The following is a 21,924-nucleotide window of genomic DNA, read 5'->3' as shown; positions in this document are numbered from 1 at the left end:
CCCCATTCCTCCCCCTTTTTTGGTCCTGTAATGAAAATGTGTTCTCCCTACTTAAAGGTGGCTTATGACATCCATATTCTGCACATTCTGCAGGTTAAATGTGTGAAATATTCTTGTGTGATAAAACCACTGTTTGCTGAAATTACTCTCTGCTACAGCAAAAGACATTTCACAAAGCACACTACTGGATGATTTTCAGAATTTTCTGAAAAGGTGCTTGTTGTCCCCCCCTGCCCCCATAGCCTTTAGCTTCTCTTTCTTGAGCTTACCTACCATGGTTCAATGCTTGTGGTGCTGATTGTCTCAGCTGACCAAACAGAGAGCATGTGATGCTGTAGCTTGGGCAGCCCCTGAGAAGAGCAGTTGTACTGGTGTGCCAGAAAAGTTTGTTTGCATTTCTGCCAATTTATATGGAGAATTTTCTGCAACTGAAGCCTAACTGCATTTCACATAGTTTTCTTTACCTCTGAAGTTCACATGTGACAGAGAAAACTGCAAGGAAAGAGAAAATTTCCGTATCTGAGTTTGTCATGTCAAAGCAATACTTTTGTTAGCATCTAGAACTCCTCTTGTTCTTCGACACCTCCTCGGGAGGAATCAAAGGAAGCTCAGAATGGCTGATCTGTGTGTGTCTTCCTCTTGCCACAGCACACTTCTACCCTACCTTTGGAAAATGCTATTTGGAATAAAACTATTTTGTAGAACTACCATATTTACATTTTTCCCCAAACAAACTGCATCTTTTTTATGAGAAGCCTGTGGCAGGTACATTTTTTTATCAGTAAAAGACCTACATGATCCCCTACTCAACACTTCCTTTTCAAATAAAGTAGGAGGACAATCTGGACAATGAACCTCTATTTTGAAGTTTCTAATTCTTTTTTTTTTTTTCTTTTATTGCATTTGAGTGTAAAACCGCAGTCATACCTGCAGTGAATTGGACTGGATACTGCTACTATTAGCCCCATTACCCACACCCCAGGTATGCAGGTAGTAGTAATCGATTAAATTATTAGCAAGACACCCAGATGATACAGTGGAAACTACTTCGTCAAATCTACAGGAATTTAATTAAACCTCTGTTCTCCAACTTCTGAAGTTGTCTAAATGAGGAGTTGTTGGCTTTATAGTGTTACTGTTCTTTGTGAAATGAGGAGTAAATTCTAGCTGGAGGCCTGTATCTAGTGGGGTCCCTCAGGGGTCAGTACTGGGACCTGTACTACTCAATATATTCATTGGTGACCTGGATGAGGGAATAGAGTGCACCATCAGCAAGTTTGCTGATGACACAAAACTGGTAGGGGTGGCTGACACACCAGAGGGCTGTGCTGCCCTTCAGCAAGACTTAGACAGGCTGGAGAGTTGGGCAGGAAGAAGTTTAATGAGATTAAACATGGGCAAGTGTAGGGTCAAGAATCTAGAGAATAACCACCTCAGGTACCAGTATAGGTTGGGGACTGGGCTATTGGAGAGCAGCATAAGTGAGAAGGACCTGGGGATCCTGGTGGACAGCAGGATGACCATGAGCCAGCAATATGCTCTCATAGCAAAGAAGGCCAATGACATCCTGGGGTGTATTTGAAGGGGTACAGTTAGTAGGTTGAGAGGTCCTTCTCCCGCTCTGCTCTGCCCTGGTGAGACCACATTTGGAATATTGTGTCCAGTTCTGGGCCCCTCAGTTCAAGAAGGACATAGAACTCAGTGAAAGAGTCCAGAGCAGAAACACCAAGACGATTAAGGGAGTGGAACACCTTCCTTCTATTCACTATGCTTGTCAAAGGTATTTGCATATCATCTTTGATTCTGGATTCCAACTGCTTCATTGATAGGACAAGGGGAAATGGCAAGAAGCTGCACCAGGGCAGGTTTGTATTAGATATTAGAAAAAACCTTTTTACTGAAGGAGTTGTTGGGGCCTGGAACAGGCTGCCCAGGGAGGGGGCTGAGTCACCTTCCCTGAATGTGTTCAAAAAAAGGGTAGATGAGGTTCTTAGGGATATGGTTTAGCATAGGATGGGAATGGTTGGACTTGATGATCTTTAAAGGTCTTTTCCAACCTTGTGATTCTGTGATTTTCTTTGGACTATGGTTTTAAGAAATGTGCTGCAGGAGGTTGACTCATTTCTATAAAACTCAGTGCTTCATAACACAGTGTTTGTGCATATGTTTTTGGCTTGTATTATGCTTCTATCAATGAAAAGATTTTCCCTCTGTAATTACTGTTTTTACATTTTGGCTAAAGAGATGTGGGAGATTTGACTCCTCTGTTTTGTTTTCCTTCATTTCATTTAATTTTTATTATGGTGGCTGATGCCCTACATAGATCCCAGGGCTGAAGAACAGAAGAGCCCAACAACCTTCCTCATACCATCCCTGCCCTCTAAATCCTACTTTTCCTGTTGTGCTGAGGTATCTGGTATGGCTACAATTACACTTGGTGAGTCCTGTAGCTGGGTCAGGCTCCTCAGTTCTCAGAAATTCTGGTACAGGCTTTGGTTTGAGTTCTTCTCTTCCTTCTTTTCTCCACTTTAATGAGACAATTAGGCCCACAATTTCCCAGGTGTCAGTCAAAGGGAAGGTTAACATGAAGTCTTGATGACAGTCATGTTTCTCTTGGGGAGAAGGGTACTGAGAGTTTCTTTTCCTCTATTCTAGTCTTTGCATTTATTTCCACTAATTTGGTGAAAAAACAGATCTACTTTCTCAATGTTAAAATGCAGAAAGTTCAGTGAAGTTACAAAACAGTAAATTATTAAAAAAATCAATGGAAGAAAAATAATTAGGAAAAAAAAGTTGTGGATTATTTAGAAACATTTTTTTTTTTTAATGGCCCATGGAATCATGGAATTCAGTGGCTTTGGTGTCTAAATTTATTGAGATTAAAAATAAAAGGTGGATTTCTGTATGGATAACTGATTCCTGGAGCTAGTAATAAAGCAGAAAATGTAAATCTCCACTCTCTAGTTGTTAAAGATATAGATTAATTTTAATGCAGTGAATGTAGAAAATAATTTCTTCTTACTATGAAGCTTCCTGTAACTTCTTCTGATTTAGCTAGTTTAGCTTCCGCTGAAAGCATTTTTTAAAAAAATATATGCAGCATAAATTTGATTCTGGGCAGAGTTTTCTATGGTTTAACTATAGCTTTCTTTAGAAAGACATATAGTCCAAATGAGGAATGAATATCTCAGCTTTTTCTGATCTTATTTGAAGAAGGCAAATGCTAAGCTTCACACAAATCAGACTGCATTTCAGAATTAACCCTGTATAAATGCAATGAATTTTCACGTAAGTATATTCATCAAAACAACTATTTATGTGTATCTTTGCAACCTGGAAATTCTATCAAGACTAATACCACTGGAGTTTCTGTAAAATGTAAAACCTAATTCACTTATGAGGAAGAAAGGAGTTGTCCTGGTTCTGGCCAGGCCAGAGTTAACCTCCCCAAGCAGTCAACCCAGGCGAGCTGAGTTAGCCTGGGCCGTTTTCCACACCACCTGACATCACTCCCCATCACTGCTAGGGGAGGTTAAGTCTGGCCTGACCAGAACCAGGACTGGAGTTTAACTTCTAGTACAACCCATCATTAACTTGCCTTTAAAAAAAAAAAAAAAACTTGGTCATGAAGTTTGCCTTTATTTTGTGGAGGCAGGAATTCCTCTCAGAATATGTTTGAAACACATGTTCTATATTAAGCCAACTAAAACTAAATGTATCCTTAAAATTAATCTGGTGCTTACTTTCTACACTTAATAAAAATGAATTAAGCACGCACTTAAGTATTTGCTGGGATTGAAGTCTGCTTGCTGAGTTAGAGGATAGAATTTTTTGGATTAGTTTTTAGCAGTCCTCTTCACACAAACACAGATGGAGCATTCAAATGTCCTGATTGCTCACATCTCCTCATGATCTGTAGCCAGGATCTGGTATGGATTTTTTTTTCATTCAGTCAGAACAGGACTTCATCTGGAAAACAGCAGATGGAAGGAAGGGATCCAAGTTTTTAATCCTTCTTTTTTCTTTCCTGAACAGATGTTGTTGAGATGATCGAGCTACAGAGCCACAAATCTAACCAAAAAGTGGGTAAAGAAATACATGCAAGCATATGCAGATATTTGGTATATGGTTAATCAGGCAGGCTACAGTCATTGACTGCTGAAATGAATATAACCTCTCATACATTGGAGATGACAGGATTTTATTTACTTACTCACCATGGATGAAGAATTTAATTTTATGTACTCTTTTTATTTCTCATTTGTTGAAGAGGGAAACTAACCACAACACTTGCTTTATTAACAGTCCAATGGTTCAGAACAGGACCAGGAAGTTGGTCAACAGCAAGTGGCAAAGAAAGGAATTCTGCTTGAAGGCTCAGATTCACAGATTTCAGTTTGGGGCAATAATCTCACCAACACCTGTCAGGTGGGGTGGAATACTCAATTCATGAGAGTGTATTTGTATGGGATAGTATTTGCTGTCAAGAACTGATAGCTTTCTGACTATTAATTCTCAGGAAAAGAGAAATCTATTAAAATGGAATTGCAGGGTGGTCATGAAGTGATTCTGATTTTGTCAGTGATATATATATTAAAGTCACTAGATCATTAAAAATAAATTGTAAATGAGGTATGCTTAATTTTTATTTTTCATAGAACTCCCCAGTTAAATTAAATATATGCAAAACTTTGAAAAAGTTACTAATTACAGCTTATTAAAGCTTGTTCTACCTAGTAACTTCCCTGTTGGAATTCAGTAATTATGAACGAAGGGGATCCCAACAGGCACCTGTTTTACACTTGAAAGCTCAAAATTACTGCTCCACAGTAACAGTTTGTGTTATGTAACATAAGTCTGAGGAGGAATTATACAGCAATATTTCTGTTATCTTGTCTGGAAAGACCAGTATTGGAATTCATATTGGATGGGATGGGTTGTTATCACTGTACAAACACTATTTACTGCAGTATCCATGGACCTATGGAAATGACATAGCACATGAAATGCCTACAATGAAACAGTATTTATCCTTCCCCCCTCCCTGCCCAGATCCTTAGATGGATGTTTCTAGATCCTTAGATGAAAAGCATTTAACTGCAAATCATTATGCTACATGTACTAAAAATTTTCTGGTACCATTTAAGTCACATTTCACTGACCATGTGGAAAAATTTCTTTATTTTTTGAGGTATGAACTGACTACAGTAACAGAAATAATAGTCTACAAAGAAGAAAGGAGGTGTGTGTGTGTGTGGGTGTTTAAAATTTGATCCTACTCTGATTGGTAATAAATTAATTTTCCTGAGTGGAGTCTGGTTTTTCCAAGACAGTAATTGGGTAATTGGTGAGTGATTTCCCCCATCCTTATACTGACCCGTGAGTCTTTTGCTGCATGTTCTGCCATCTGTGCAGTAGAGGGGAGTGACAGAGAGGCTTTGGGGGGGTACCTGGCCTCTGGCCAGGGTCAGCCCACCACAGCAGAGAACAAGGCTGGATTCACCTCCCAAGAGAAGTGTTGCTTTAATTTAGCATTTAACAGGAGGATAAATCATAAATATTCCAGGCAACTTGCAAAGGTACTGTGTGGAAGAGTTGCTGTTAACAGGATTTTTGTGCTCTAGTTTTGAGGGTCCAGCCTTGAGCCCAGCTGGTGTTTACTCTGTTGGGCCTAGGGGAAGCTTCTAGCTGCTTCTTGCAGAAGCCACCCCTGCAGCCCCCCCACCTCTACACCTGAACCACAACAGAGGAAAAGAAGCAAAACAATCATACAATTAAAACAAAATTTCCTTCCACCTTCCCAATCTCCAGTCAAATGCCTCTTCCTAGACATTAGGTATTAATCATATGCTGGTAAACCAAACAGTTCTGGTTTGAAATCTTCCATGGAATTCAGCAGTAGTGTTGCCTCCTTTTTAAGATCTGGATTTAATTTTTCATCTGGAATCATAACCACTTGCATTCCTGCTGCCAGGGCTCCTTTGACTCCAAGTGGTGAATCTTCAAACACAAGACACTGAGGAACAAGAAGGTGAGGGGAAAGAAATTAAAAAATAATGTTATTTTGAGCTAATGAACTAATGGATTTTTAATGTATTGCCTTTTCTTTTTTTAAGAAAAAAATATCTGAAATAAAACTTCGTAGGAAAGCTAAATTCAATGCCTGGTTTAGACATTCCTAATTAGAACAAGGGCAAACCTCTCAAATCGAACACCTGCTTGGTAATTAACCTTACATTCATTTCAATTCAAAAAAACATCAACATGCATACTTAAATCCCAGCAGCTGGTTATTCAGATGTTCCTAAGTGATTTGTTTTATATGGATGGTTTTAAGCACAAACTTAAAGCAACTGTAACGCTTCAGGACTTCATTCCAGAATGCATATAAAGAGAGTTTGGATTTCTGGTCATCTGCAATCCAAAGCAACCTTTGTCATCCAACCGTCTGAAAAATACTGACAAGTGCTGTCTCAGACTTTTGCAAGTCCGACTGCATTTATTACCAATATTATTAGCACCACTAGTGTTGCTACAACTACTGTCATAAGTAGTTTCAGTCATTCAACACAGACATTGGAATGGTTAGTGCAATTTCCCCCACGCCCTTCATACAGTGCAATTCTGCCTTACCTCAAATGCCTCTCTCATGCATTAGGCCCTTCTCTGCGGTCATTACCGATCTACCAAATCCCTTCCTACATGCGCAGGATGTATTTTCTTACCCTTTCCTTCACAACAGAAGAGACTGTGGCAACTGAGTAGATAAGAATAATAACTTGCTAAATTTAGTTTAACTTTTGAATCCAGATATGACACACTGGAAGAACACACAACAGCATACTGCATTGTTCAGGCTCTCTATAACCATACCTAGTTTGTGACCTGAAGGACTGTGAGGGTAGTTCATGAAGCTCTGACTTTGTCTTTTAAAACTAAAGTTCAGTGTTGCACACAACAGCAATACCAAGGCTGTTCAGAAACCTCTGCTAAGCCAGCCTGCACAAGGAAAAGTACTTCACTGCTCTGCCCTGGAAGATCTAATTGACTTCCACGATGTCACTAAGCTTACTGTACAAGAGGAGCTGATGATTATGGAAGGCAATATGCATAATGAAAAGCTTAACTAATTCCCTGGAACTAGAAGCAATTAAAACTCTTAATTACCAAAGAAACCAGGCAAATGACCCATAATTACAGTGGCTTTAATGTTAGAGGAAATAAGTTTACTAGGTCTTCCTCCAGTCTTTCTCGCTACTGACACTTACTGTCAACAGCACAGCAACATTTATAATGGACGACGAAAGGTTTACTGAGGTTCACATACAAAATGGATTTATTAACTTTGCTGCACAGAGATGTTATAAACTATTCACTGTCCTGGACCACCCACATACTAAATTTAGAGATACGAAAGCAGCCAAGTTATTCCCCATTTTGCATAAGTATTGCAACATCAGCATCACTCCAACTGAGAGACAGGTGAGATTTATACAGACTTCAGCTGAGATTCTGGCTGCTTCTCTGCATTATTTCTAGAACTTGTGTCACTGATCAATACTACTGCTATGAGATCTCACAAAAGGTCACACTAATATAGGACAGTTTTCACTTTGGAATGAACTAGATGTTTAAAAAAGTAAAGTAGCAAAGCATACTAATTTATATTTCACTATATCAATCTATATAAAGAAAAAAATTAATGACTTAACCAAAGGAAGAAATAATAAAACCACTGCAAGACATCATTACCTCATCTTCCTATATGAAAGTTAAGAATATAAGAAAAGAGTGTTAGACCCTTGGCATATACAGCAGACCCTCTACCTTACACACTGTAAATGTCTGGACAGGATATTTATGTAACTAGCTGGGATATCCATATGCATTATTTGCAATTAGTGATAACCAGGAAGCCTGGAAGGAGAAAGAATTAAAATAAGTTTTGAAATTAAGGTTTTGAAAATACCTGTCTAAATAATACATATTCACAGTGAGTGTTTATCATACAAATATCTCTGACCACATGTGACGCTATTATATCAATACTAAACCAGAATGGTGACACTAAAGATGGTGTAATTTAAACACACAGAACTCCTATGCAAATTAAACACTACCATCTATTGTTCTATAAAGACAGAATGAAGATTTTTATCACCTTTAAGATGGGTTCATAGAGCCTGAAATTCTTTTACATTGCATTAGAAAATTCTTCTGTTTACTGTTTCTGGCCCAGCCTGCTTCAGCCTTCAGTGGAAACATTTGCAGACATGGGGACTGCACCACAGAGTTTAGCACTTTCCCTTTGAAAGAGTTCTACTGGTAAGAGTATCCAGGTGGGGTTTTTTTGGGGTTTTTTTGGTTGGTTGGTCGGGTTTGGGTTTTGTTTTTGTTGCTGTGACTGTTGCATTTACCTTGTGGTCTTTTCAACCTGAAGCCAACATGGCTAAGTCTTTCACTGGCCAAAATATACTTAAAAAAACCCCTTACTAGGTCTTAAAACTGCCCTTTCTTCTGAGGAACTACTGACAGAATTGCTGACTCTCCCACCATGCATAAAACCCCATTTCAAACCTATGCATGTACGCACTCTGACTTAAAAGAAAGAACAACAAAAAATTCAAAAGTCATTCTGGGGGAAAAAAGTGGGCAAAAAGTTAAAGCTTAATAATTAATTTTTGTTCGTTCCTCCTGCTGAATGAAAGCAAAAAGGCAAAAAAGTGGAATTCTGAGATATCAGAGGTATGAGCTGTGAGAGGTTTATCCCTGTGATCATTCTCCAACTTCTGAACAGGAACCGTTCTTTTTCTGTATTTTGTGAGAAGGGACAGTAGAACATTATTTTATCTTCTGTCCTCAAATGATACAGAAATATTTGGTATAAGAATGTGACCTATTATGTTTGGGGCTTTTTATCAGTTGCATATTATACTTCTCTAACTCCTTTATTTTGATTTTCTGTAAGCAAAACAACTGGTCAAAAGCATGATGTATTATTTGCAAAATCTGCACTCTGGAAACATTTGGTAAACTTATACATTAACTTAGACATGCAAGAATAATTCAGATTTCTGTAAGCATTTAAAGCCTAATTTTAATTCCATCGTATCAGTGAGAAAAACACCTTTGATTTCAGTGGGCATCAAAGTGAGCCTCAAAACAGGCTGCAGGAAGAAATCTACCAAGTACAGCCAGCTCACGTTGACTTCAAGAAAAATGTTCATCTCTGTGAACCAGAATGTGGTCAGACTTTTGATTTCTACAGGTAACTTGTGGACTACTCACTTCTAAAAGTATTTTTACTGTTCTCATTGTGAAAAACAAGTTCATATTCTGTGGTCATAATTCAAAACTAAGCAGTATCTAAGAAATAAATTATCAGTTTGAAAGATACTACTAATGCAATCATCGTTTTTCTCCTGTTTTTATCTCTTTTTCCTTTATGACTCATTTTTTACAGATTAAAAAAAAATCATTACCGACCCACTATGTTACTTGTGTGAGGGAACCAGGAATTTTCAAAAACTGTAATATAATTCAGTATACAACACAGACCCATCTGTATCCTTTACAAAACATTGAGATGCTGATATTGAGATGCAGAAAAGATGCTGTTTATCATTTATGGGAGGTTGTTGAAATTCACAAAAAGAAAGAGGTAACGTCATCAGCTTCACTTACATGCCATAATACAGATGCTGGGCTATATTTTAGGTAAATTGTGTCTTCTTTTTTCCTATGCTTTGTTATACAAAATATCTAGAAACTAGGGGAAAATGTATTTCTGGGTGATCTGTTTACCACCAGAATTACTTAAATATTATTGAATAGATTCATTTTAAACAGCTACAGTATTTGCAATTTTCGCCCCCCGCTGTGTTAACTCTCTGAAGAATTAACAAAAACCAATAATGAAATAACTTGATTACTGTTTCTCTCTTCATCTTTGGACTTACACTTTTTTCAGAAATAGTTGGGAAAAGTCTCATTAGCAATAATGAAGTACACTTAATTTTATTTTAAGGACATAAGTCAATCTATCTAGTCAGGGATAATACAATCATATTAAATATGCTGTTTAAGAAAGTTGTGCAGCTTGCAGTCCCATGACTTTGTTCCATTAAGGAAAATGAGGAGTAAGTCAAGATGCTTTTAAATGCTATAGTAAATGAACAAACAAGCTGGAAACTTATAATCAAATGAATTAAGCATCAGAATATCCAGAATACTAACAGCCACCATGCTTTATGATTCGATGACTTATATTAAGAATTGTTCGGAAATTGCACACCCACATGCTTTTTAAGTAATTTTTTTGTTAACTTGCTACTAGGAGTGCATTGCAGACCAGTACAAGAATCACATTATTTACCAGAAGACTTACAAGATAAAATTAAAAATCATTAGCATAATTAAAAAGAAAAAAGAAGGAAAAAAAGGAAGTGTTACATCTGCAAATAATTAGACCATTCTGCATTTCCAGCTCTTGCATAAATGTCACTTTACATTTCAGCCCACACCAGCAGCAACACTCTCACAGACCAGTTCACAGGACATTACCTTAAGGTGGGACAGAAGAAGTAAAACAGTTTGGATGGGGAAGAAGGAGGAGAAATTTCAAATTTCTCGCTTGTTTTCAAGATTCGATCAAGTGAAAGAAAGTGCCTCTGTGAGTGACAGTCGGACCCAGACACAGCGGCTCTGTGCGGCAGGGAGAAGGTCACATTTACATGCGGGGTTACTCTGATCATTCCGGATGGCTGGAGCACTCTTTTCACAGAGGACTGTGTGTTTAAAGGACAGCACACTGGGAACTTTGTGCAGCAACTTGTGTTACAGCCCTCAAGAAATTCCCAGGCGTTTCTGAAACAGTGTCCAATTATCCCGGCAGCAGCAATCTAACTCAATCAACTGCAGCTTGGATTAGCCATAGCAGTGTATTGTTCTTTTACAGAGGACACAAAGCAAATACTCAAGATGCTCTCTGCTGAGGCTACTTGTACTGCGTAACATGCTGGGTTTTTTATGCCACATTTCTAAACGTGGCCTATAAAGGAATTCTGTGCAATAAACCAGTTAATCTCTGCTGCTTTCCCTCCCACACAGCAGTACCTTTACCAAACCCAGTGACTTCCTTGGCATGCAATGCACAACACACTCAAGTAACTTCACCTTGTGTGGAGAGCTCAGAACCGCAGAGTAATTTACACTGGAAGGGATCCCTGGAGGTCATCTAGAACCACCCTTCTGCAATGCATGTCCAGCCAGAGCTGGTTGCTCAGGGCCCTGACAAGATGACCTTTGGGTATCTTCAAGGATGGAGATTTCACATGCTTCCTGGGGAACCTGTTCCTGTATTTCACCAACTCTACTGTGAAAACAGTTTTCTGAGCATCAGGCAGGGGTGTCCCGTGTTCAGGTTGTGCCTGTTACCTACTACAGGATCACTGCACATTGGAGAAGAGGCTGGTCACATCTCCTGAGCAAAACCATCAATAATGTCAACCAAATACATCCAAAGGAAGAGCTGAATTGATTAATCCAAATTCTGAGTTTCAAACTGAAAGTGGAAGCAGGCATCAAAAATATTTCCTGAATAAATGCAACAACATTTTTGCCACAGGGAATGCCAACCAAGTTGCAGGCAGAGCACGGCAGGCTGATGACGGCAGATACCCTGTGTGCTTTGTGCAACAGTGGAGGACACTACCATTGGCCTACAACTGACCCAGCAGGTTGCTGCAGGAGCCAGATGACTCTCATGGAACCATCCAATTTTTCAAGTGGATTAAATTTTTGGCAATAGGTTCTTCTTGTTCTATAATGTCTCCTTGCACAGAAAGACCAGCCCTCATACTGAAATGTGCTTTAATCTAACCTAAAGACCATCTTAAATATTATTGTATAATCATCTTTGACAGAAGTTATATACATATAATCTACTCATATAATCTATATGATCTATCTTTGACAGAAGTCTTAATAACAATCCACATATGCTTCAGAAATAAAGTAATTTCCTGATTCCTTCAGTAAAGAAAGAAAGGGTGAGAAAAGACATTCACCTTTAAACAGGTTTTCACTGGCACTGGAAAAAAAAAAGTTATGGAAAAGGTCTTTTCTACTCAGTACAAGCTTTTCATTGAACTGAACATGACACAGTGTCACCAGTCTGGAGTGACTGGGTGAGATGTAGTTGTGTTACACTAACTCTTCATGATCAGGAAGAAAAGCAGTTTTCTTTCCAACTTCAAACAGCTGAAAATTATCTTTTAGAGAATATTTAATATTAATAACACAAAATTCCAAAAATGAAGTCACAAACCAGCAACTTTAATTAAAACAAATAAAGCACTAACGACATCATGATTACAATTTTCTAAACATTTCAACTATGGAAAACAAATACTTTTATTAAAAATCATAATTCTCTGTTCTCAAGGTAGATTTTCTAAGAGGAATACTGGCAACCAAATACAAAAGTAGGTAAAAAAATTAATTCATTTTTTTAAATTTAGGTAAACATTTCAACTGAATCTTATAGACCTGGTGAAAATTTGATTTTGTAACTTTTATAAAAAAAAAAAACAAAACATTTTTTATGATATTGCTTGGAAGAAAATCATAATAGTACTGGCTTCATAAAAAAAACCACAAGAATGAAAACAGGAAATTAAAAGCTAGTTTTATTCCAATACCAACCAAAACCAAAAAAACCTCCTAAAATTTTTAAAAAACATAATCTCTTGGAGAGAGTCACACCTCATCTCAGAGGGTTAAAGAAATATAAGAGCCAAAGAGGTGGAATAAATTTAAGATAATTAGCATTATGAAGAACCATTAGAATATGAAATAAGCATGTTATTTTGGAAAAGGAAACAAATTAACAACTTAAAGAGATACAAACCTGTAAAACTTCAGAGTTTTAAACTCAATAGTACCAAGGTTTGTCTCTGGGTTACTTCGGGCATGTGTGCTACAACAGCATTACTACAGTGCTTTCTTTTGAACTCATTGATATTCAAAGTGTTATTTCTGTTAAATTATGTACTTGTAAAATAGGAATAGTACTATTGTTATATCTATGCTAGGACAGTGTATGCTGAACATATTTCCATCGTATGCCATTAGATTAAATTCCATGCGCATGTTTAAGACAGGAAAAGCGACCAATTTGCTCCTAATCAGGCTCCTAACCTGCTCCTAGGAGGGAGTTTCAAAAGTAGCTGAGCCAAACTAATGGTTTGCTGCCAAAGAAAGGTTGTTTCTTCCTTGTCTTGAATCTCCTCTTAACTGCTGTATGCTTCCATCTGTCTCCTAGTGATGGGTAGTGTGTTCGTGTGGCCTTCTGTGAATCAGCTCTGTGCCCTAATCGGAAACTATTCTCTTTTAGCCTCGTAAACTGGAGAAAAAAATGCTTAACAGCTGGGACTGAACTGGAAGACTGAAGAGGATTATAAATCCTCCTTTTTGGGCAGTGTTTAAATCATAGAGGGGATCATCCCTTCAAACCATTTCTTATTTCTGGCACACCTTGTGCCTGCCTAAAGCAGACCGCATGAGTAAAACCACAGAATGACTGTGCAGAGTTTTGCACAACCGGCTCTTTCAACTGTGGGCATGAGGTGATGGGTTAGGAACCTGACAATCCCCAAACTTATTCTGCCATCGCAGTCTAAAAATATCACCTCTGAAATGAAATGCCTCATTACATCAATAATCAGATCTATTTAAGTAACTGCCCTCATGATTTCAGAAGATGATTTCTCAGCCGTTTCGTTGGCAAAGCTGCTTTGACTGTGCAGGCAAACAGAGCTCAGAATTCAAAATTTCTTTGTTTTTCTCTACCTGGGAAAGTATGGCTGTCTGCTAAGCACAGTATTTCTAAAGAACATGAAAACTACTACTGAAAGTAACAATTAATAATAAATATGCTACATATGCTATGTATAACTGCTCCTTTTGAACTGTTTATTATGAGAAATAATTCATTCAATAGAAAGCACTCCTAACCCTGAATGAGGGATTAACTTTAAGTGCACAGCAAGATGTAGTAGATCCTTTTTTTTTTTTTACAATTATTAGTAGTAAAAAGGTGCATTAAGAATAAGTGAAAAGTTAGAAACAGTCAAAATTATTTTTTAAAGAGTTCAGTAGAGAAGTAATCTCTTTCACATTAATCTCTAGCTTGTTTTTATCAGCTTGCTTTGTTTAATTTAGAGAAGCAATAATTTTCCAGGTATTTCAATCCATGAAAACTGTAAGATGGAAAGCCAGTGAATACCAAGCAGTTTTATGTGAATCAATCATTAAAAGAGATGACTCCTCTAAAAAATTTCTTTTCCTTGTCAAGTCCAAGTTAAAATGTTTCTATAAATATGAAAATTAACACACTCTTAAAATTAATTCATATGTAGAAAGTTATTTAAGTCCTTATCTCCTGTTGCAATATATTTCAAAAAACTTCTGTCTAAATTCCCCTAATAATATCATCTAGCTATTTAAAATACTGCACTGAAACACTTTTTTAAGTGCACCAATGACCCACAGTTTTCAAGCTGTGCCAATTTTTCTATTAGATCAGGTCTACCAGATAAGAGAATGCTACTAGTCCCCAAAGGAAATCAGTTCTTATTTTGACTCAAAAAGCAGGCTTACAGGAAGAATAACTCTTCTCTGAGCTAAATAGTCCTAGCTCTCTTAACCTTTCCTCATATGATAGATGCTCCACTACCTTCATCATGTCTCTGTCCCTTTGCTGGTCTCCCTCCATTAGCTCCATATGTCTCTGCTACTGGGCAGCCCAGAACCAGACACAGTACTCCAGGCATGGCCTCAGCAGGACAGATTAGAGGGGCAGGATCGCCTTCCTCAACCTGCTGGCAACACTCTTCACCATCAGACGCCTTTGCCACAATGGCATATTGCTGACTCATGGTCAACCTGGTGTCCATTAGCCATCATAATTTTCTTTTTTACCTGAGAGTATGAAATCAATTTGCTTTTCCTGTTGAAAAGTGTGCAGCCACACTCACTCATGCAGAGTCAGGTGGCACTGTAATGGAACTTCTACATGGAAAGGTCTGAATGACAAATGGGAAAAAAAAACAAACCCCAAAACATTGCTAAGTGGCCATTAGAGAACCTACGATGAGAATATAAAACACTCCATTAGGAAGTGTCTCGGTCACCCCAATACTGATATAAACACATTTCTTCAGTTAGGTCAAAGTCAAATTGCCTTCTCTACAAAAGCTTGCAGTCAACTTATAAACAAGCAGCTGAATGAGAATTAAAGTGGTTATAACACATACTTATTTGGGGAAAAAACATAGTCCTCTCTGCCTAAGCACAGACTACCCTGCTTTTTGTCTTTTTAAAATTAAATTATGTGTATTTATATAGTAGTAAGACTACTGTGGCATGCCACAAACAGTTATTTTATATTACTCTAACCTTCACAACACACGACCTAAAAGAAACCACCTCTATTACAGCAACACGACCGGTTCAGAAATAGACGCTGCCACAGGTATTGCCAAGAATCCGGATAAATTGACAGGCAGCTGAGTGCTACGAGCAGCATTTTGCTGATAACTTGGAAGCTTCAGCTCCCAGACAGTATATAAGGATTCCCTGGGGAAACCAGACTGCAGCAGGTATGTCAAGGTGACAAAGTATCACTGCCACACAATCCACTGAAAGATATGTTCTGGCTACCAGGTAAAATATGCTCTGACTACAGAAAAAAAAAAAAAAAGAAAAGAAAAGAAAAAAAAAGAAGAAATAAAAAGGACAGGATAGCAGGTGAAGAAGCTAAGGAGAACCTCAAACACTATGGTTCAGTATACAGGAAATATCTCAAGCAATTTTTCCCTGTTTTCTTATGACTAGAAGTTGTAGTATTTAAAAACTTTGCTAATTCATTTCAACTATTTCTAGTGAGATACAGGTAAGATTCATTACTGAATAAAGAAAATTTATAAATCAGATGGCAAATATGTCTAAAGAGTGAGGATTAAAATTTGTCACCCATACATAAAAATTGTCTTGGGGATATATCTTCTGGTTTGGCAGGTCTTGAAGTTGTTGCTAAATACATCTGGTTTACATTCTTCAAAGGTTTGTAAATTCTAGGCTTAGTGAGTAACATAATGTGAGAAAAGACACTAAAATTTCTATTTTCTCCATTGGTCCTGCATCTCCAGATAAAACATTTCAAGACTTTTGAAGCCACAGAGAAAAGCCTCCTCACTGACAAATAGAGTAGCAATTTAACGAGTAGTTCTATGGAATAGCACGACATAATGGGATAAAACCAGAATGACTGTTGTTATCATCTCAACTAGGTCAAGTTTTAACTTTGTTACCAAAAGAATGAGGAAGAAAATCTTACAAAATCAAGTGACAATTGTCATTTTGAGCTGCTTCAGAATACCAGCATCTTGAATCTAGATAGAGAGCAAAGATATTGCTCATACCACTTTAAACTCTTTCCTCAATCAGATACTCTTGTGCTCAGCAGTGGTAGGGCTGCAGGCTGTGAGCTGAGTTTCTTCACTCCCACATGTTCTCCTACTTTCCTATCAACTAAAAAAGTTGGGTTATTTTCCCTGCATTGGCTGCCTTCCTAACTACCCTCCTTGGAGAAAAGGAGGACAGTTTAGGTATACAGTTTTTAATTAATAAGAATTGTTCCTTCCAACTGGAAGCTCATCCATGTGCTGCCCGATGGGGCAGGGCATGCCCCAGCAGCCTGGTGAAGGCAGTGAGGACCCAGCCACTCCTGGTGCCCAGAGGAGCCACCAGGAACCCTAGCACAGGGCCAGACCCACCAGGATATGCCAGCAGGAGAGGCTCCATGGGTTGGGACACCCCATGGGAATGAGGGACAGAAGGGACTAGTGAGCAGAGGCCATCAGTCCACGTGCCCAGCTGTGCTTGTGCCACTTAGCACAGCCTGTCCTGTCTCCTGTAATGAAACCCTATTTCTGACAGTTGTGCATGCATGAATGGAGGTCTCAGTGCCAGTCCTGCCGTGGGGCCAGGAATCCCATGTGCCCACAGTGAATGTGGGTGAGCAAGTGAACATGCAAATGCTAGTGAGTGACACACTGAACTAGAAAGTAGGTGAAGTGGCCTGGGAGCCACATAGGAAAGCACAGGCAGTGCTGGCTTTCGGAAGGACAGGGTAGACATAAGGTAGCCCTGGCCAGCTGCTGTGGCATCTGGCCTGTCTGAGAGCCCTATCTGTGTGTGCATCAGCTCACTGTAGGTGATGGGGGAAAGCACGAGGATCCCTGAGCATCAGTGTGTAAGCCATCCCTTGCATGGCTGTGGACAAGAGGAAGGGGAGAAGGATCTGCACCAAGGGCTACACTGGGGCTGTGGCCTTGGGTGCTTATGCCTCCAGGTGCCAACACCTGGGGAGGCTGGGATCCAGGGCCAGTTGAGTACTAAATCCAGTTGCTGGAAGGATCCTCTGTGCACACATATATATTTTGCACTAACAGACCTTCATCCTGATCAGCCAGTGAGGGGAGGAGGATGATGCCGTTGGTGGTCTTTGTGCTTGTGCAAGTGCTGAGTGTCTGCTGTGCCGTGTAAGTGCATACGTACATACCATTGTCGTAGTTTTGCGTGGCAGGGTTCTGGTGGAGAAGGAGTGCTGCAGGGGGTGGCTTCTGCAAAAAGCAGCCAGAAGCTCTCTGCAGGTCCGACAGAGCAAACACCAGCCAGCTCAAGACTTGAGTCACTGCTGACCAAGGCCGAAAGGCCGAACCCATTTGCAATGGTCACAGCACCTCTGGGAATCACATTTAGGAGAAAAAAACTGCAAGCAGCTGCTTTTTGCCACCAGTGAAGGGAGTGAGAAGATGTAAGAAACTCTGCAGGCACCAAGGCCAGGGAAGAAGGAGGTGGGGTGGGGAATCAGGCGCCCCAGGTGCTGGAGAGAGTGATTCCCCTGCAGCCTGCAGAGAAGATGATGGTGAAGCAGGCTGTCCCCCTGCAGCCAATGGATGATGATGGGGGACAGAGATCCCACCTACAGCCTGTGGAGGACCCCACGCTGGAGCAGGTGGAGACACCTGAAGGACGTGGTGACCCTGTGGGAAGCCTGCGTTGGAGCAAGCTCCTGGCAGCAAAACCTGCAGCTCATAGAGAGACTGACCCAAGCTGGGGTAGGTTTGCTGGGGGACCTGTGACTCTGTTGGGGGCCAGGCTGGGGCAGTCTGGGCCTGAAGGTCAGCACTCCATGGAAGGGAGCCACACTGAGGCAATTGGTGAGGAGATGATGCCCTGACAGAAACCAATCATGGAGAAGTTCATAGAGGACTGTCCCCCATGGGTGGGACCCCATGCTGAAGCAGGGGAAGAGTGTGAGAAATGCCCCTTCAACTAAGAAGGAAACCAACCTGTGAGGAACTGAACAAAATCCCCATTCCCCCAGTCCCTGCCCCTCCTTGTGCCACAATGAGGGGGAAAGAAGAGAGAGAAATAATGACTGAAGTCTGCAAAGAAGGGAGAGGTGGGGGGAGGTGCTTTAAGATCTGGTTGCACTTCTCATTACCCAACTCTGGTGTCACTGGGTGTGCAGTGCAGCGTAATAAATTCGAGTTTCTTTCCTTTATTCTGTGTTGGGTCTGTTTTGCCTGTGACACTGATTGCGGGATGATCTCTCCCTGTCCTTATCTTGACTCCTGAGCCTCTCAATACATATATTCTCCCCTGTCCAGATGAAAAGGGGAATGATAGAGTGAAACTACCACAGTCATATACCCTGTGTGTGCTCCTGCGAATAAAGTCTCAGCCTCACAGCTGACTGGATTTGGGACCATGTATCTGCAGCAGCCTTGCTTCTGTCAGGCTCCTGGTTTCAACATGTTCAGTATATACAAATGTATGTAGTATAGAGTTTAAGCTATGCTTCTGCATGTATGTCATTAAATATATATCTCCAAATATACAGATATAAAACTTTGTGCATTTGCAGCTAACATCAAGTGCACAAAAATGTCAAGAATAACTCAGGAAAAGCTGGGATATAAAGGTGACTACCGTGATACTTCATCAGGACTGAACCACAAGCCCAAGAAAACAGGGATTTGGCAGGAGCTAAAACTGTTTTTCAGTTCAATATAAATATACCACCAGCACAGCATCAAATATGTCATGGGAAGGCATTGATAAACCATAGTTATCGATCTTAAATTCTACATTATCTGATATTTGACTGTCATTAAATGTTCAACCTAATTCAAATATGCTTTGCTTGCCTGAATGATTTCTAATTGGAAAATGCAGTGGGTGAGGTCCTTGCTAAACTTCCTAATCGGTTTAGCAAAATCAGCAGTAATTCATGCCCTACACTTCCATGACATTACCCTGAAGTATCTCCAATCTGACTGAATTTATTTATCAGACACAGTGAACTGTACCGTTCTATATCAAGTTGCCCAATGTTTTCTTCAAGTGGTCCCTTCCCAGAAACTGTTGCTGAATCTGAGGTATACCAGAAAATACAAGTTTTTATATTCCTCAGAGTGCCTTTCTGCATTCCACTAAAAAGTGGTGATTTCTAAAAAACTAACAATTTTTTTTTATTAATAGTGAAATCAATGATTAGAGCCACACTATTTTACAGCATTGCTTCTAAAGCCTTTTATCAAAAGAAATCCTAGTTGACTTTGTTGTTGAATATAGGGTAGATTTGTCTCATATATCTGTGCATGAAAGTGACAAAACACTGATGAATCTACAAGATAAACAAATGTACGTCTGAAAACATAGATTTTAAGTTCTCTAAAATTCTCGAGTTTATTGATACTAGCAAAAGCTTGTGAAGGTTTAGCACTTCATCATCTCTACCATGAACATGTGTACTTGTTGAAAGATCACAGCATTTTTAACTTTTTGCCAATTAAGGTGATTTTTATTGTCATTCTCCATACTAAAATGCAAACTGTGCAGAAGACCCATAAATAAAGGTATTTGCAAGTAAAATGAGAGCCACAGTCAACTGAAATAGTACTGAACCCTTTGCTATATTTATAAAGAAATGCAAAAAGGAGGTTGGTTTGTTTGTTTTTGTCAGGCAACAGAAGCTTTTAATATCTCTAGTCATTCAGACCTTGAATTGAGATTTATTAACCTGTCAAACAAAAGCAATTGTACAACATATGCAATTGCAGTTCATTTCAGAACATTTATTGCTCTGTAAACAGAAAATACAGATTCCTCTTAAACAATCTGTCCATTTTCTTCTCCTTCAAGCAAAAAGGAAGGCATGGTAGAGAAAGAAATTCTAAGTGCATCAGAAAGAAATATTTATGAATTGATATACACAAGGATATAAAAAACATAAAGTTAGAAATTAAACCAGACTTTTACAGTGACTAACTGTATTGAAACAAAATCTTTGGTACCAGTAACTTACATCAAACAAATCAAACAGGGCCACAGAAATGAGAAATGGTTTAAACTGAAGTTGTTCACGACACTGAAAGGAGGATGGCCTCTGCCCAGAAGACGATGTAGAACACACTTGCCATTTGAACAATATGGATGGGAGGGGAAGGGAAAACAGGACATGGCCACAGCTCCTTGCATACTTGTGCATTTTGTGCTGTGGAATTCCTTAGCCATGAGTTAAAGCTAAAAGAAGTGTCAGGTTTCTGTATGCTCTGCAAATCTTTAAACACAGAACAAAATGACATCAGAAAAAGTAAAAAATTGTGGTAGGCTATCTGTCTCACAACCTGTTAATAGTGTCTGTTGAGAAGAAACTTGGCTAGAAAATTCTGTTAATATTTTGTATCACAATTCTCAGATACGCAAGGATTACATTTGAAAAGTTCATTACTCATTAAAATTAGGAAAGAAGAAACCAGAATCATGATGATACGCTTCAGGAAGTACAGTAGCAGGCCACTGAGATATCTGGGGATGTAGCAACTTGATACATGAGGAAATGCTGAAAGAGCTTGGTCTGTTCAGGCCAGAGAAGAGAAGACTTCATAAGGCACAAACAATATCTGCCCAGTGTCTCCAAAGACATTACTTATGAGATGGAGACAGACATTTTATCAAGGTGGGCAGTATGAATATGAGATGATGGTCATAAATTGAAATAGAAGAGTTCTGCCTGACTAGGTATAAGGTGAGAAATAAAAAAACCCAAACAAGCAAACAACCAAACAGCAACCCTACAAGGAAAATAAAATCCTATCAAGAATGTAGCACTGAAAAATGTTGTGCAGAGAAGCTTCATGGTCTTCACCCTTAGGCGCTTCTAAGAACTTACCAGATAAGCGCAGAGCAACCTGGTCTGAATTCAGTATTGACCTGCTCTCAGAAACTTGGATTAGTTACTTTTCAAGGATTGTTCCATCCAGAAAGCTCAACACAAGAGTTAAAACAGTGTATTACGTATCCTTAAGCATTTCTCTGCTACAGTTTTCCATCCTCTAAAGCATTAAGAACAATTTCTTGAATACTACCAGTACACTGGATACTGACCTTTTGTACCTACTGCATGTTAGAGCAATTACTACCTAACAGAAGCCCTGCCTGCCAGACCAAAAGGAAATATTTTTCTTTCTCACAGACTCCACCTCATGACATCTCTGCAATAGAAAGCAGCATCAATAGATACTTGAACAACTGAAAGAGTTTTCTACCACGAACTAAGACAATTCTCTGATAATATAATGAATATTAGCTTTATAGACATCTTTTGATCTCAACCTCTGTCTAGAAAATGAGGACATCCCATGAGTCAGGGGGCTGAAGAAAGTCGTGACAGTACGGTGATCCCAGATGTGAAAAAATGGGGCAAGACTTGTCCCAACAGAACTGCAATAGAAAATATGGGAGAAAATACTGTAGATCTAGTGTAGATCCTACAGTAGAAACTTGGAA

The 21,924-nt window shown here is 39.2% G+C and overlaps 1 protein-coding gene across 1 annotated transcript in view; it reads right to left on the bottom strand.

Moving 5' to 3' along the window:
* Positions 1-5,164: 5,164 nt before the first annotated feature.
* The window catches only part of PUDP (pseudouridine 5'-phosphatase), a gene marked incomplete at its 5' end in the record, with an annotated part of 78,766 nt that continues 62,006 nt past the window's right edge, over positions 5,165-21,924 (bottom strand). Inside the window, one exon of the mRNA XM_084279693.1 lies at positions 5,165-6,016. Coding sequence (XP_084135819.1) covers positions 5,840-6,016 — 177 coding nt within the window. The 3' untranslated portion in view covers positions 5,165-5,839. The remainder of the gene's footprint in view (positions 6,017-21,924) is intronic.

The sequence above is a fragment of the Gallinula chloropus genome, assembly GCF_964237585.1.
Source record: "Gallinula chloropus genome assembly, chromosome: 1".
NCBI classification, from domain to species: Eukaryota; Metazoa; Chordata; class Aves; order Gruiformes; family Rallidae; genus Gallinula; species Gallinula chloropus.
This window is presented reverse-complemented; position numbering and strand designations above follow the sequence as displayed.